General features: G+C 40.1%; 2 protein-coding genes across 9 annotated transcripts in view; one reads left to right on the forward strand and one right to left on the reverse strand.

Moving 5' to 3' along the window:
- LOC131438766 (uncharacterized) overlaps positions 1 to 15,517 on the forward strand; it is an 80,247-nt gene extending 64,730 nt beyond the window's left edge. For all 7 annotated transcript variants that reach the window (XM_058609014.1, XM_058609015.1, XM_058609017.1 and 4 more), the window contains exons 3-8: positions 7,115 to 7,557; positions 13,501 to 14,110; positions 14,169 to 14,279; positions 14,345 to 14,563; positions 14,636 to 14,741; positions 14,802 to 15,517. In XM_058609014.1, coding sequence (XP_058464997.1) covers positions 7,115 to 7,557; positions 13,501 to 14,110; positions 14,169 to 14,279; positions 14,345 to 14,563; positions 14,636 to 14,741; positions 14,802 to 15,106 — 1,794 coding nt within the window. In that variant the 3' untranslated portion in view covers positions 15,107 to 15,517. The remainder of the gene's footprint in view (positions 1 to 7,114; positions 7,558 to 13,500; positions 14,111 to 14,168; positions 14,280 to 14,344; positions 14,564 to 14,635; positions 14,742 to 14,801) is intronic.
- Positions 15,518 to 15,523: 6 nt separating this feature from the next.
- On the reverse strand, positions 15,524 to 17,590 carry LOC131438767 (phosphatidylinositol N-acetylglucosaminyltransferase subunit A). 2 transcript variants are annotated; one of them, XM_058609021.1, is made up of 5 exons: positions 17,421 to 17,590; positions 17,028 to 17,364; positions 16,851 to 16,968; positions 16,036 to 16,795; positions 15,524 to 15,933 (listed from the first exon to the last, which is right to left on the reverse strand). In XM_058609021.1, exons 1-5 carry the CDS (start codon positions 17,429 to 17,431, stop codon positions 15,675 to 15,677), a joined length of 1,485 nt encoding a protein of 494 aa, XP_058465004.1. In that variant the 5' UTR covers positions 17,432 to 17,590; the 3' UTR covers positions 15,524 to 15,674. The 2 variants fall into 2 exon arrangements, with proteins under 2 accessions (XP_058465004.1, XP_058465005.1); XM_058609022.1 differs by having other exon boundaries at positions 15,802 to 15,933; positions 16,032 to 16,795.
- Positions 17,591 to 17,859: the final 269 nt, after the last annotated feature.

Consider the following 17,859-nt stretch of genomic DNA (forward strand, 5'->3'; position numbering starts at 1 on the left):
TTACGATGAACGATCGATCCTGGCATGGTTTGACAGGGTCCACCTTTTTCATTTAATTTTTTGTTTGTTGTAAGAACTGTGAATTATTTTCCACCCCCATCCACCAACCGGAGGTACGCGCCCTTGGGCTCTTCATCCGAAGCCCAGGGATTGTAGCTCGGAAACTGGTAATTGTAAAGAAATGAAGAAGTTGCATGGAATCGATTGGGCACTCTTAAAAACGTATTTACTGATATAAAAAGTCGAATATCTCTTCTAGAATTAAAAAAATGAAAATATTTTAAAATAAATAAATAAACTAAAACTTAAAATCCACATTTGGTGTTAATTTGATTGGTGTCCTGCAATAGTTTCTAGACATCATTTCGGCTTTCCTACAGTGCTCAATCGATATATTTTCATAGATTTTATTTTACTTTTGTACAATTAACAGTATACGAGCTACATTGTTATGAAAAGGGCATACGAAAAACAATTCGACAGTATCCGAGCTACATTGTTATGAAAAGGGCATACGAAAAACAATTCGACCGTTGTAAAAATTTGTCTCGAGTCCGATTGTTCTCTCCATCCGTTGAAAATAAATTATATGTTATATTTCTAAAATTGCTTAGTAGCAACAGATTACGAGTTGAAGGAAAATATAACGCAAACTTCAAAACAATACAACCTAAGTTTATCTAACAGTGCGACGGTATTAATCTTACCCTCTTAGAAAAAAACGTTCAACGGTGGTCCTTCATTGGTCCAATACGTTGGATCATTGGTCTAATGAAAGTTCAATCAATCGTTCAACGGGGGGCCAACACGGGACCTTCGTTTGCGATTTTGAAACAGACCGTTGAACCGAGTGCCCCTTTTTTCGTTCAACAAACCCGGCAGACAGAGGTCCATTGTTAATCCATTTTTAATATGAGGAGTTGGAGCCCCGTTGGACTAGTTTTACTGCAGAATTTCTGAAGTTTGTTCCACTTATTTTTTTAAACTAACACTACATACCTGCACAATACTTCTACTTCACGTAGAATAACAACAAATTTTCTTTCTATGTAAAGGTAACACTTATTTTTAACACTGTTTTTGCAAGAGAAACAACAACAACAAACCGTTCCAGCAAACTGAACGAATATTTCGTGCAATATATCGTTCAACAAGCGCTCAAAGAGCAACAAAATAGAACGGCTTGCTGAGAGGGAGGCAGTGCGGTAAAATTTCATTTTCAATCGAATAATATAAGATGAAAATGAAATTTATGGCCGCTGACCGTTAGCATATCCCTACTAATTCATTTGACTTTTGCTGCCATTTTCAAGTGAAGCTCCCAGAATTCATTGTCAGTTGAATAATCGTACCTAGTCATTTGAAGTTTTGCTTGCTCAGTTTCAAGTGCCAAGTAGTATAGCTGCTTCATTGTCTTCGCTCTTGGTAGTAAGCAGATTCGAACGAATAGAATTATAAATGGAGTAAAGTATTAAAAATGAAAACTGAAGGAGGAAACAATTAATTTATGTGTATTCTGTAAATTATATTTCAGCTATCTAATTTGTCTTTCATCTATTACCTTGAATCAATTCGAAGGTTTACATGAACCTGATTTGAAGGCCGCTCTCACACTATTGAAAGATATATTTTGTTACTTCTAGAGATCGACTGACGGTGGTTAAACTGAGCCTCGATTGAAGAGAAACGAGTGATGAACTGAATACTGCCCGTTCGGGCCGTCAGCAAACATTGTGTGTGTCAAAGAGTAAAGTTTACTGCATTAGAGAGATCGTCAATGTGTTCCACATTCAGTTTCAATTAAATTGAATGAAGTTTTACTGCACTGATCTTAGGTTCTGGCCTGATAGTCAAGCACCTGTCGGGTTAGGAAAACATTTTATGTGTGGAGTTCAACTACTCGAAAACGGTGAAAATCAACTAACTTACATCCGAAGTTAACAAATTATCTCCACCTGGTTACTCCTAATCGCTCACGTTACGTCATTCCGGTAGACCACTTTACCCACTGGGCGCAATCACAACAAATATCCAACCCGGTACAATTGAGCTGTTCACGCCTCCGACACTCCCGTCGATGCACAATTCTCAGCGAGCTGTAGATTGTAAAACGGAGACGCCGATCCGGTCATGACCAGTAACGTAACGTGCATCAAAGCTTTTAATGAGGTAAAAAAACTGCCGCTGTAAGCCAAACATTCACAGGTTGTTTGGAGGCAACCTGTCGGGCGACATAATTAATGCCACCTTCCGTAATGACGACAACACTAGGCATTAACGATGCAGCCACGAGCATACCGTAGATTGATGCCGACCCAAAATAGCTTATCTTCGCAGTCGATTAAGCGAAACTGAAGCAACGACGGTGGCAAACTATGATTTATGATTGGAAATCGGGTACGAACACAGAAGCAAACAACTCTGCGCTGCAGGTGGACTGCAGATTGCACTGACTAGGATGAAATAAAACAAAAACTAAAACAAGATAGTGGCGCGATGACGACGACAACTAGCAGAGGGAAATTATTCACGGTTATGACAGTGACGGTGGCTAGTAATATGTAATAAATTTATTATCAATTTAGAAAGGTAAGAGAAACGGCAGTGTCCTGCAGCTCGCCTTCCGCTCTGACCAGCAGTCACGCAGTTCCAGTTAGACTCGATAACGATGTCTGCATACTCTCAGCTACCGATGAACACGACCGGTTCATCGCGTTGGCTTCAAGCCAATAACTTGTCTCATTATGAGTTTTCTTGCGGGTTTGCAGTGGAAAATTCAATAATCGGTACAAACGTGCCAAACTCCACTGTCGTCGCATGTCTCAACTACGGGTAAAACAAGAAAATCTATTACCACAGGAAAAAGTCGTACAATTGAGTCTGATTATTCAATTTCTGGTCTCTCAAGCTAAATCCCCCAAGTAGTAGACAGTTGGAATATGATGGGAAGTCGAACAGGGGAAAAACTTGTTGTAATTGCGGAATAAGGAAATCGTTGAGAAAATGCTTCTGGTTCACTGTCATAAGTTGATTTTATTAGGTTTTGCGGATGGCTTCTGGGTAATAACTTTGAAAACGGAATACTATATTGGATGTAAAAGTGGTCGATTTAAAATAAACTTTTTTCTCATTGGGGTTGTTTGCATATTCGAAGAAACCATAAGATATTTTTAAATATCTCAGCACTTTGCTAATAAGCTTTTTGATTCAAAATTGAAGATTTAAAAAAATACTTAATGCAGCTTACGAAACGTTCAAATAAAATTCAATTTTAATATTGGAACGTTATGTGTTAGGAGTCACTACTATATCCCGCGACCTACTCTAATATATTTGCTTGGCGCTTTGAAAAAGATGGGTGGGTAATGTCACATACCAAGCAGGAGGATGTGAACACGAATAAAATTTACATGATTCTTTCTCTCTTTCCGGAAATCGATAAAAGTTCGTATTAGTTGTTTTTGCCCATACAATCACTGCAAAAAAACCGACTTTAGAACCGAGACCCGGAGGGCCGAATGTCATATACCATTCCACTCAGTTCGACGAACTGAGAAAATGTCTGTGTGTATGTGTGTGTGACAAATGTTGTCACTTTTCTCGGAGTTGGCTCAACCGATTTTCACAAACTTAGATTCACATGAAAGGTCTCATGGCCCCATACAAAGTTCCTGAATTTTATTTGGATCCGACTTCCGGTTCCGGAATTACAGGGTTATGTGCACCAAAAATGTGGAAATAATTCATTAAAACTGTCACTCACTTTTCTCTGAGATGGTTAAACCGATTTTCACAAACTTAGATTCAAATGAAAGGTCTCATGGCCCCATATACAGCTCCTGAATTTCATTTGGATCTTACTTCCGGTTCCGTGAGTCTCTTCTTATTTGCTAGTTAATTTCTCTAGTTTGCAGACCATGAGAGTCTGTCACCAAATAAACCAACCATTAATAATCCCATAAAGATCTGCTCAATTTTATTCAACTTCGACTACCGGTACATTTTTTTTCCAATATTCAAATGTCATAGGGAATCGTAAATAAATTGGTAGGTCATATTAGTGTATGGTTGAATGAACCGAATGTCACTATGTCGATATCCAGCTTTTGTTTGCGGAAGTACCAACAATAGTAGTTAAATGTAATAAAATGTAGCTCACTTCACTTTCTCACACATGATTGAATAGATTTTCACTTTCTCACACATGATTGAATAGATTTGTCCGGAGAGAGCTAATAGGTACTATCAATCTCCTAGTGGACTCCAGCCCCTGGAACTCAAAAGAAGAAAGCATGTTGTACAAAAACACCAGGATTTGTCCGGTTCCAAGCTTGTTAAAATGCTGAAGATGCCGGCAACAACCGTTTATCGAGTGCTCAAATCCTACAAGGAAATTCTGAGTGTGGAAAGCATCGTCAAACTTTCAAACAAATGCACTGATTCCGTGTCCGTTTCCAATGTGTCCCATGCGCTGGTGGACTCCATCAACAGGAAGATTTGAGATTTCGTTCGGATTGGAGAAACTTTGGAGAACTTGAGAACAGATCAAGTTACGCGTGAACTTTTTCGCTGCATACAAGCCGAACAATGTTTTCTAGAAGTAGCTAAGAAGTTCGTTCGGTTGCGCCGCGCAAACTTTCAAGAATGAATAATTACTTTAAAAACAGGCTGTTTAGAATTCTACATTTTCGTAAGCTGCTTAAGCCATATCAGTCCCTCTTATTCGATCTTTTGGTTAGTTGGGGCCTTATTGTGCGTACCAATTTACGTTTAGTTAGTCTTTGCGTATCAGTAAGAACAGATTGACGTCAATAATATCATAATCACAACTCATTTGCTTAAAAAACAATTAACCTACACACTTAAAAAAAATCCTGTGATTTGACATCTTATTAGATGCACATAATTGGAGCGTCGCAGTTCACGCAAATTCACGTGGAAGAAAATTTAAAATTGTGTCACACATAAAATTCATTGAAATAAAAAAAAAAGAATACTGATAGCAACCGCCGCCGCGACTTGAACCGTGAATCATTGGATCGCAAGTACGGAGTGTACACTCCAAAAAAAATTGAATTTTACAGGTGACTTAATCCCTCATACGATGTAATTCATAAAGACCTAATTTGTCAAATGACGGAAAATTTTATTTGTAATGACTTAATGTTAGATGAGCTTGAATTTTACTGGTTTCGACTGTAACTTGCGTTCTGCTAGCAGGTGCGCCTGTATGAATTTAAATGCACCTTTTACCAGCCAAGCAGATGCATACTTATGTGGCTCAGTCGATTGACAGACGTACTTGCGATCCAATGATTCACGGTTCAAGTCGCGGCGGTTGCTATCAGTATTTTTTTTTTATTTCAATAAATTTTATGTGATGGAGTTTTAGACACAATTTTAAATGTTCTTCCACGTGAATTTGCGTGAACTGCGACGCTCCAATTATGTGCATCTAATAAGATGTCAAATCACAGGGATTTTTTAAGTGTGTACTATCATGCAGGGATGGGTTCATTAACGGAATTGACCAGAGTTTGTTTGGTTATTAAATAATCAATCACCAGGTAAAATATTGCACCACGCTGCTAGTCTTATACCGTTTTCGTTCATTGATCAGAGCAGCCCGAAAGCTGACCCAGAGTCGCCAAAACAACGTTTGATATGTTTGTTTTAGCAACCTGAGGTCGCTCTAGATCGGACTCCAATCACGTAGTTTCGCTCTGAAAATTTTCTCGAGTCGCACCAAGCATCCAGCCGAGTTTGTTTATTTTTTCATGAGTTGTTTAGGGCGCGTACCACGTGTTCCTTTTACTCGGAGTCATACGCCCTTATTCTGAATAACGACGTATTGATTTTTCGATCGAATGTGGTTCGATCGAATCATAGCTACCTTTGATTTTGCTAGCGTTATGGGGAATACAAATGAAATACGAGGGAAAAAACGATACGACGTTATTCAGAATAAGGGCGATAGTAGCCCGCGTCTAGGTTAGAAAACGAAAACGGTATTACTTCAATCTGATTACCAAAGCAATAGCATACTGTGTTGAAAATTAAATCCATCATGTCGCTACATGGAATTACTTCGTCAATTGAAATCAACATTACTGCCAACTACTTTATCACCGTGATATGTCAACATTGCCATGATAATGGCTGTAATAAAAACAAGTTCAACACCATTTCCTTGGTTGCTTAATAGATGGATCGAACAACTGCAAATTAATGATTGTCACCTATGGGTGCCTATCGACTGACTCTACTTGACAGAACACGCAAAGGGGACCAGCCTGAATCGCACTACCATGTCTTCATGGCTAACTGCGGCATCGTACGGTAGCTTGTCATGCATTCACGGAGTTCAGAGTTATCACAGTACGTACAAAACGATGTGTGCGAAGCAGAGAATGTAACATAAGTAAACATCAGTAATGAATAGAAATATGAAACCATCCCATTGATGGGATTGTTTTTCGCAACAACTGACTGACTTCCTCCGTGTTATTGAACTTGACTAGCTGGATGCGAAGCGGAAAAGCACAAGAAAAATGATATGTCTATCGCGTGAATGGGATGAGAAAATGTTTGCGCCACTGGCGACAATTAAATACTAGGACATACGGGTTGAAAGGGAGTTTGGCTGTTATTTCCGACGTTGCCTTATGCTTCGGTCTTTGTCACTCATCCACAGTGATGCCACTTTTCGTTGAAGTCAAATCCGTAGATTTGGTGTCAAATGTACTTATACTAGTACATTTACATAAACTTAACAGCTTTAGGCTCAGATCCACAAAAGCAGGCTTCCAATAATGACAGATCGATGGTTAATAGATGCATGATTACAATTTTAATTGGACAAGCAAAAAAACTATGCAGACGATGTAACAATATTGAATTATTTTCCTTTGAAATCAAGAGATATAATGCTAGATCAAGAGATTTCTGGTAAAATAATGCTAAATCCGTAGATGTCATATGATTCATCCGTAGATCCGTAGAAAAGACAGATCTCCGTAGATCTACGGATAAATCCGTAGGGTTGACATCACTGCTCATCCACCATGAAACCAATACATATTTATATTTCGCATGCTTTCTTTTTTCGTTACAGGGCCAAAATGGTTTCGAAGAGATCCGCCGATTCGTCAAACAGGGCGGCGATTTTGGCAAGGATCTCATCACAATTCTGCAGGAGCGCATGGAAATCGAGCAGATTTACGCGAAATCCCTCTCGAAGATTGCGAACAAGCTGAACAAAGCATGCCGAGATCTGCCGGGTACGATCGCCGATTCGTGGCGGGCGGTTTCTACCGAGATCGAAAGCCGCGGTGAAATTCATCGTCAATTTTCCAACTCACTGGCCGATGAGCTAGTGAAACCACTCAAGACTGTACTGGAGAATCAGCATAAGGCCCGCAAAACGATCGAAAACAATGTGGACAAATCGGCCCGGATACTGGCGGAATGGAGGGCCACCGAGATCAAGGGCAAAAAGGGATCGCACGCTGCCGCCAGGGAGAACGAGAAGCTACAAGATGCAATGCTGGACGTAAAGTACGTTTGTTTTTTACTTGAGATAGACAGAACATTATGTTTCTCTTATTTCATTTCGTTGCATTTTTTGGTCGAATTTTGAATATATTATTCGTTCCACGTCATCCAAGTTGAAAAATTCCTCTGGAAATCGTTTTATCATTTTTGCAGTTAACTTGATATTCAAGTATAAAATAGATAGAAATTGTAGAAAAAAATAGTTTTCCTCTTAATCCTGTATGGTAGAAATTAAATGTTAATTCAAGATCCTATCGAACAAACATTGGGTAAGCAAAATAGAAGTCAACAGAGACGCAACATAATCTCACACATCATTGCCCGGCCGTAGAATTAAAGAGAGATTGGATTGGTCGGGGAAACGGTCGATAAGTTTTTGTTTGCGGAGTTGGATCACAGGTGTAAACAAAAATTTGAACCACACCGGCCGTGCACAGTCAGATCAAATACCATGTTCTTTTCTTCCGAGGAATCTCCTGAGTTGTGTTTCATAACATCCTCAGTAGTTCAGTTGGCAGAGCGATTTCCTCGGATTGGAGAAGATAGCGGATTTATAGTTGTCTCTGAGAACTTTATATTTCGTTATTTTTTCATATTTTTTTTATTTTTATAAAAGATATTTTTTATTCAAGCCAAGCGTACAAGCTTTACGTAGCCGATTGAGCTGAGTTTTTCAGCTAATTTTTTTTGTGTTGGATCTCGTTGTCACCCTTTTTTCCAGGGGGGAGAGGAGCTTCCATTTCCCTGCTGCGAGGATTGAGAGGCAGTTTGTTCGTGGTTCGTCTCGTCATCCATTGCCGTGGTATTGTTGTTGATTTCGTTGCTAGTTTCTGTAGATGCGCCTTGTTGTACATTGGTTGCAGTTGCTGGTTGGTTGGAGGGTAAGTTGTCAACTGCAGCTGGTGTACTTTGTTCTATAGGGGATACTTTGGTTTCGTTGAAGGGGATACTTCACTGTTGTTGGTGACTGTCACAGGTGTACTGGGGTTGCTTGGGGTTGGTGTGAAGGAAGCACCGTTGTCCTTTGGTGTAGTTGTCTCCTTGTCCAGTTTATCACATGGCTTACCGTACTGAACAGCTTTTTGGCAATATTGACATGTGGTAGGGGTGAATAGGGTAAAACGAACCCCTAAGGAAATATTCCTATATCTTAACTAAAGGGAATAACACGTTAGACTTACATGCATGACTAGCTTCCTTCACCATTATTTCTCAAAATTACGGACAAATACTTGCTGAATGCATTGAAAAATACATGAAATGTATTATTTTCCAAAACCCCTAAAAATTGCTCATTGAATTTGTATATGGAACATGATGCACGATCGTGGAAAACTTGAAAAATATACACATTGAATTACGCGAAGAGACTTAAACAACGGGTGAAAATCCATCAACACAACGGAGCAAAACTCAAGACAACAACGGGGCAAAAGTCTCCCTCAAAACGCTTCTTCTTCTTATTTAAAGAAAGTTTTAGTATGTTCGTGGACGAAATATTTTCCAGATGGAAGATTGTTTTCTATTATTCATTAAATTGATCGCCTCTACATAAGTTTTGTAAATATGTTTCTTAAACATTTTTCCTCATTAAATTTGGGTTATTTTGCCCGAAAAACATGGGATGATAACTTTGATGATTTTGCTAATTACAAATACATTGTCTGTATTAGAACTAATTTTAGAAAAACGAAGCCTGGGTTGGCGGTTCAATGCATAGGACACTGATCTCACAAAAGTCAGTTGTCGTGTGGTCGAGTCTCGACCTGGAAGGATTCTGAGTGTCAGTAGAACCGTAGCACTCTAGCCATGCAACGATTCTGTACGCTATGAATCGGCTGCGAAGTCTGTTGAAATAGAAAGGCCAAATTTCACGAAAGGAATGTAATGCCAGGATTTTGCTTTGTCAAGAATTGGCAAAGATGTTTACTAGTTACTTAAGTAAAATCTTCTTCCTCCGTCTAAAAAATTTCTATGGAACAAAAATCAAAAATTACATATAACAGATAAATAATTGGTTATTTTTCCAGATGTGATTTAACCATCACTATCAAAACATTATAGTAATCTATTGTCATGTCATCTATCATTTCAGTTTCATTAGAAAATTTGCGTGAAAAAAATTGGTAACTTCTGAGAAAAGCAAGAAGTGCATTTTGCCTCGAAGCTGCGTTTTACCCCATCAGTCCCTATATGTGGACTACACTGTGAATTTTTCTCAGAGGAATTACGTATGGGACCACAGGACCTTTCATTTGAACCTAAGTTTGTGAAAATCGGTCGCGCCATCTATGAGAAAAGTTAGAACACATATTTTCATTTTTTTGCACATTTTACCCCATGACTCCGAAACCGGAAGTCAGATCCAAACAATATTCAGGAATTTTTTATGGGACCACTAGACCTTTCATTTGAATCTAAGTTTGTGGAAATCGGTTCAGCCATCACTGAGAAAAGTTAGTGCACTTTTTTTCACATTTTACTCCATAATTTCAGAACCGGAATTCGGATCCAAATATTATTCAGAAATTTTGTATGGGACCACAAGACCTTTCATTTGAATCTAAATTTGTGAAAATCGGTTCAGCCATCTCCGAGAAAAGTTAGTGCAAAAAAAACGTTACATACACACATACGCGCGCACACACACACTCAAACACAGAGAGAGAGAGAGAGAGAGAGAGAGAGAGAGAGAGAGAGAGAGAGAGAGAGAGATAGATAGATAGATAGATAGATAGATAGATAGATAGATAGATAGATAGATAAATAGATAGATAGATAGATAGAGAGAGAGAGAGAGAAAGAGAGATTTTGCGTACTCGATAAACTGAGTCGAATGGTATATGACACTCGCCTCGCTACTGCAGTACCGGAACTAGAAGTTGGATCTGGATTAATTTTTTTTTTGTTTCAATTATAGAGGCTTTAACATCTTAGGTCATTCGCCTCTTCGGACCAGAAAATCTTTCTGACCCTATGTGCGGGGTTGGGAATCGAACCCAGGCGGGCTGCGTGAAAGGCATCGACTATCCCATCACGCTATACCCGTCCCAAATCTGGATTAACTTTTCGAGGACTTGTTAAAGAATTTCAAGACCTTCGGTTAAGAAATTTCCGAGAAAATTGAATGCGCATTTTCTCATAGTTCTGCACATATTACCTTGCAATTCCGAAACCGGAATTCGGATAAAGATAAAATTCAATAGCGATCTATGAGATGTTATACTAGTTGATGCACAAACAATCCCTTGGTTTCTTTCAAAAATCGAAGAGAAACATTTTGAATAGAATACCACAGTATTATATATGAGGAAGGCATCATTACACCACTAGGTGGAACAGGTTTTTCTTTTATATTATGTTATAAAAAAAACATTCCAATAATGTTTTGTCAAGTTTTTAAGTCAATCGAAGCAGAAGATTCATGTCTTTAGGGACAAAAGTGAAATTTTGGGCAGTATGTCATTCTACCGTTGATTTCGAATAGTAGCAAGCAACAAGATCTGGCCAGAAGACAACAGGATCCTTGTGGCTTAGAATCATGGGTAGAAGTCGTTTTTGTAAACATTCCTTTCGTATATTTCGCTGTTCATTGACGCAGTGGTGATGAAGGGTTTCGAAATTTTACCGCAGCTACAAATTGCTTGCCAGCCCATAGCTTTCTTACAAATTTTTCGACTTCAATTGATGTCTCGGACTGGTTCAACACTTGCCCTTCTCACACCGTATAATATTGTAGTCCCGGCAAGGATTTGTAATCGAGTTTCACGTAGATTTAGTCGTCCATAATTATGCAGCTCAAATTTCCAGCAAGAATCGTATTGTACAGCTTTCGAACCCTCGGCCTGATCGATGCTTCTTGTTTCGGACTACGTTTTAGTTGTTTCTGCTTCTTATAGGTTCGAAGATTCAAATGTTCTTTAGCACTAAGAACATTTGACTTCGAAGTGTCCACTTTTTTTTTGACCACATCCCGAACTGAAACCTCCTTCTTTTGCTCGAACGCCTTCAGTATACGTTTATCCAACTGAGGGTTAGCAGGACTTTTTTTCGACCCGTTTTCGGTTTATCCTCAAAGGTGTTATCCTCACCAAACTTCCTGATTGCATTTCGCACGGCTTTTTCACTTACTCCTACCATTTTTGCTATCTTTCTCAGTGACAGTCCGCGTTCTGTGCACCATTTGTACACGATTTTTCGACGTTGTTCTGCTGAAAGTCCACGCTTTTCGAAACAAACTAATGAAAATGATTAAACAACTGCACAAGTGGTTAGAGAAGAGTGTAAACAACAGAACGCAGCCATGAAAATTGACAGATTCTGAACCATTGCGAAATGGCAGTGGTTTTTGGTTGCGTCCATACTTTCTTGGACAGTCTTTACATGCTCATTCATCCTTCCCTTCCCTTCAGGAAAATTATGAAAAGCCACGGCAATACACAAATCTCCAAATAACTAGAACAAGCATGCCTTAATTTACCTTACCTAACAGCTATAGGCCTGGGGTGTCCTTTGCTGTATCAAGTATACGTCTCCACAAAACTCGGTCCATGGCTGCTCGTCGCCAGCCACTCAAGGCACGGATGCTTCTGAGATCATTCTCCACTTGATCGATCCACCTTGCTCGCTGCGCTCCTCTTTTTCTTGTACCAGTCGGATTAAATTCAAGAACCATTCTCACTGGGCTGTCGTCCGACATCCTTGAGACATGCCCAGCCCATCGTAGACGTCCGTCTCATACGCCGTCTCCACGTTCCGTCTTCCACCTGCACTCCGCCATAGATGGTCCTCAGTACCTTTCTTTGGAAAACACTGAGGACGCGTTGGTCCTCTGCCAGCATAGTCCAGGTCTCGTGGCCATAGAGAACAACCGGTCTAATGAGCGTTTTGTAGATGGTCAATTTCGTGCGGTTGCGTACTTTTCTCGATCGAAGGGTTTTTTCTGAGTCCAAAGTACGCACGATCCCCTGCCAAAATACGTCTATGAATTCCTTTGCTGGTGTCATTATCGGCGGTCACCAGTGAACAAATACACGAACTCGTCAACCACCTCGATATCGTCACCGTCTATCAATATTCGTGGTGGGAGGCGTAGTATTTTTTCTCTAGAGCCTCTTCCTCTCATGTATTTTGTTTTCGACGCATTTATGGCCAGTCCGATATGCCTAGCTTCAGCTTTCAGTCCGATGTAGGTTTTCATCATCTTCTCAAGGTTACGTGTCACAATATCAATATCGTCAGCGAAGCCAACAAGTTGTACGGACTTTCGGAAGATCGTGCCACTCGTGTCGATCCTCACTCTTCGAATCACACCTTCCAGGGCAATATTGAACAAGGGAAACGTGCCACTTGAGCCAATGAGTTCTGATTCCTGATCGACAAAATATGATTCTGAAAAGAATTCAGCTACTTTTAAGCCTTTTTACTTATAATAAAAAATATTGTAGAAATAAAGAAACTCCGGTAATTCTAATGATTTTCATTGTTGAAATAGCGACAATAACAATTCTGGTTTGATTCAACCAATGATTTTTTTAACATCAACATTTGAACATTTAGAGATTTTGGGTTTTACAAAAAGTACATCTTTCGTTAAATTTTCTTCGCGTTTCGCCTTCGGCTCATCAGTGCTTAAAGTAGTCCAAATTGATCCACCATATCCGCCTAACAGTTTAATTTGAACCGCTAAGCAGACGCAAAGTTCACACAACATATGTGACCCTTTAAGGATACTACACAAGGTACCATGTCCTATCTGACATCTCGGGCGAAAACGAGTAACGAAATTCTGTAGGTTTCAGCACTTTCATCGGTCATATGTTCGATTCCGGCGTACGAATTTAGTCAGTGTTTATAGTTTAATCACTTCCGAAGTTTTAGCAGAAGAATACTTCTCCAGAAACCAATAACTCGTTTTTTTCTATTCCACTAACATTCTGATTTCAGACTTCAACGTTCGCCATCGCTGGGTTTGCTGCACAAAACCGTCGACAAAGAAACCAAAACCTCGGATAAGGATGGCTCCAAGCTGGATACGAAGCGTAAGAAAGCGGAGGATGCCGTCAAGAAAGCCGATGTCGAGTACTATACGCTCTGTATACGGGCAGAACGTGCTCGCGTCGATTGGGAAATGTCCGTCCTGCGAGGAAGCTCGATGCTGCAATCTCTGGAAAATCAACGACTAAACCATTTCAAGAATTATGTTGCCAGCTACTTTCGTCTATCGTCCGAGATGAATCCGGTGCTGTGCAAAATCGTTGATCGCCTCGGACCTCAGTTGCAGTTATGCAATGTACAGAAGGATTTGGACGTGCTGAAAAATATTAGAAGGGCAACGGAGGGGCCAAGTGAGCAACTTCTACCGGACTTCTATTGCGAACATACCACGTTGGCAATGAATCGAGAGCGAAGAAAACAATCGCTGGTGAAATTGCTTCAACTCATCCGCCAGGATTTGGATCGAGAACGAAGATCGCGAAACAGTCTCAAGGGCTTTTCTCAAAGCTTCGAACCCAACGTCGAAGGTAACCAAAATATAGCGGATAAGTTGTATCATGTAAGTATAGTGTACAGACTGAAATAGACAGCCATTAGAACAATCCTTTTTTCTGTAGATAAGATCTATGTTGACATACTTGGAGGGTGCCAGATACAAACTACAATCAGCACTTCTTGAACTTGATCACAAACCTAGGTCGAGTCATCCATTGGCGCAGCATATACAGGTACTTTTTAATAATTATGCACGTCCAAAAACATACATGAAACTAAGAGTATTATCTATTATCAGATAACGCGAGACAGAACAGGAATGCAAACGAGCGTTCTAAAGGTTCCACTGTGGCTTAAGAACGAGCAAGACGACGAAGATGGACAGGTGTCTAGTACTAATGGTGGTTCTTCCGACATTGTGGATCAATGTGTTGATATTAGAAACGACACGCTGATCAAACATATGTCGCAGAAGTACGGGAGGAGTAAGGATTCCGGCGGGGAGGAGGATCCTTATGTGAGTAGACTTGTGCTTGTCGAAAAGACCGATATTCTTTACGTACCATCAACATATTTTCTACTTTACTAGAGCTTAAATAAATGCACCAAACTTGCTACTCCACCAAATGGACACGGTCCTCTTTGGGACCGTGGCGTTGCGGATGGTGTCTCGAACCAACCTGATTCCGATTTTGGTAAGCCGACTGCAGGCGCACATTATATTTGTATGATAACCTTTCCACTGTTTTCGGTAGACGAATTCTCCTCCCAGGATGAGGAAGAAGATAGAAGCAGCGTCGGTCTGGCAATAGAAAACGGCACGCATAACCATAGCAACGGTGTCGATACGGGTGACAGTGCACATGGGACCGTGTCCACAGTGGTGCTCGGCCGATGTCGAGCACTTTTCAATTACACACCAAAGCTTTACGATGAGCTCGAGCTGCAACCGGGTGACATTTTGGATATTCACATCAAACAAGAAGACGGTTGGTGGCTCGGATCACTTCGAGGCCAAGTTGGAATCTTTCCGGCCACCTACGTGGAGGAAATAGTATGAGAACAAAAGAGCTAGATGTAGTTATAAGGCATTTTGATGATTGTAAATAATTGTGAGCTGCTAGCGTGAATGAGCATTTTGAATCTGTGTTATATGCCAACCATCCTAATATGGTAGACTAACGAATATGAAACACGTTTTAAAAACAAATTTGGAAAATACTTGTTAAATAATTTATTGATATTTTGTACGTGTTTGTAATAATAGAATGCGTCTTTTTATAATACGAATGTTAGGAGTCGTCTCGTTCGAATGATACAGAGCAATAATTCAAAAATAAAGTTGTCAATTGAAGCAATATTTAAAAACAAAAAGCATCATAAGCACTTGTACACATATTCGAATGTAATAATAGATCCAAGTGGAAAATGTTGTATTGTTCAATATTCAATATATTTTGGAAATATTTTAAGGCTATCTATACACAAAAAATATAAAAATGTATTACTAGCAAAACTGGTTGTTTCACTCCTTGGTTTGAGCTCCATTACCTGAATATATTTGGCTAAAAACCGGGCCGGATCCCAATTCAAAGGACTTCCTCCGGTGTGCAAGTGGTCAGTGGTCGTCAGGAGGAATACTGCTGTTTATGACGTTTTCGTCGAAAAGATGTTTTCAAGGATCCGCCAGGAATTGGATGTACATAGGCCTTGACGTCGTTCAACGACGATTGCCGGGTTCGACTAGCAGCGGCACCTCCCCAAAATGGATTGTCCAGCGGGCACAGGTCAATGTGCTTGCGTGGAACGAACCAGTCAAGAAACCGCATCATTAAATGGCACAGCGAAATGACTAGAAGAAACGGCCAGACACCACTCCGAAGGCAACTAGAAGCAGAAAAAATTTAATTGAATTGTTATTAAAAAATACTTTCAAAAGCTTCTTCAAAACTATATAGTCAACTAAATCAGCAGTCTTAACTCACTCACTTGCTCATCATTTGCTCGAGTGTTGTTTCTTTCTCGAGCAGTACCTTCCGGTAGACCTTCTCCGTTCTGACTGTCACATTGTCCCAGTTGTACAAATTAGCCACGATGTTATTTCGTTCGAAGGGGCACAGTACGGTGCCAGTTCGGGAATCCTTCCACTCGCCCAATCCATCCAGGCCTCCATTCATATCCATACATACTAATTGCCTTTTGTTTGCTTCTTTCTGGATGGCAACCAACAATCCACGGTATAACGATTTCACCGTTGGATCCGTCAGTAAAATCAAACTCTCCGGTAGCACCTCTGGAATACCGCCAACTCGTGTCGAAACAACTTGCAGTCCGCAGGAAGCTGCCTCAACGATTGCCATACAATACGCTTCCGTCAGCGACGTATTCAAAAAGATGTGCCCTTGAGTAAGAACGTCTCGCACCTGCGAATGCTCCAAACCACCGAGCATTGTCACTCGATCTTGCATGTTGTTTCGCTCTCGTATTTCCTCCAACAGGGCACGTTTTGGTCCGTCTCCACCAATGATAAAATGCACATTGGAGAGGTGTTTGAACTTTGGTAAAATTCCTGCTAGTAGATCAACCCCTTTTCGGTAGACCAATCTCGATACGACTACTATATTGATACGATTCGTATCCATAAGACGATTGCATGGGTTAGGCGTGAAGTGTGCAGTATCTACTGCGTTCGGTATCACTGAAACCCTATCACGATGAACTTTTGCCCGTAGAACTGTGTTTTCTTTCCCTGTAAGAATTAACGTTTTGAATATTGAAAAATTGGAAATATTTTGCATGTTTACCAGTATGAGACACACAAATACAATGATTGCAGTTTGCTAGCGAAATCTCGAGGAACTTGTTTGTAACGACAGCTGATAAATCAGCGAACCCGAATAAACTATGATCGGTGAAAACCGACTGCAAACAAAAAAAAAATCAAGTTTACTATTTGGTATCGTATTTTTTAACAATCTTACCCTCATTCCCAATAGCTGAGCCACATTCATTGCTTCATGTGCTAACGTACTGAACGCTGAATGTCCGTGCACAATTTCTATACGTTCTCGCAGTAGAATGTATCTCAGTAACGGAATATTACAGATCATCGTCGGCAAAATCACCTGATTGTAGAACACTTTGATTGGAATGTAGTAAACCTTAAGTCCGTTGGTCATATAACGAATCCCTTTTCGATCATTATACGAATGAGTCACTATTACTACCTTGTGACCTCGCGACAGTAAACATTGCGACAGGTTGAAAATGTGTTCCTCTACTCCGCCCATGTTGGGATAGAAGAAATCCGAAGCAATACTTAAGAAAAGCTTGGTTAGTATTGGAAACATTGATTAAATGCGTCCACAGCTTACCATATTCTCATCGCTTCGTGTCGACTTAGGAATCTATTCTCAAAACTACGCTAGAACATTTCTTCAGCAATTAAATAAAAAATGAAGCTAGCCTTAGAAATAACCCGCTAGAAAACGGAAAACCCTAATGAAATGCATGATTTCTTGATCCAAAACAAAACTAATGTCATGTTTTCTCAATACGCGAAACCGAGAGCTGAGACTTGAGGGCAGAGATGCCAGAAGTTAGTAGTGCCATTTCCGTAGATTGATATTTCTCGAAAACTCTCCCGGTGGAAAGCTTTCTTTTGCTCGCCAGACAAGACTAGTTCCCGTAGTTTTCCGTTGATAAACAAAAATTTCCGTAGATTTCCGAAGGAAAAATCCAATTTGCGTTGATTTTGTCTACGGATCCGTAGCTCCGTAGAATATATTCGAATCCGTAGATCTGACATCGCTG

The sequence above is a fragment of the Malaya genurostris genome, chromosome 3 (assembly GCF_030247185.1).
Source record: "Malaya genurostris strain Urasoe2022 chromosome 3, Malgen_1.1, whole genome shotgun sequence".
NCBI classification, from domain to species: Eukaryota; Metazoa; Arthropoda; class Insecta; order Diptera; family Culicidae; genus Malaya; species Malaya genurostris.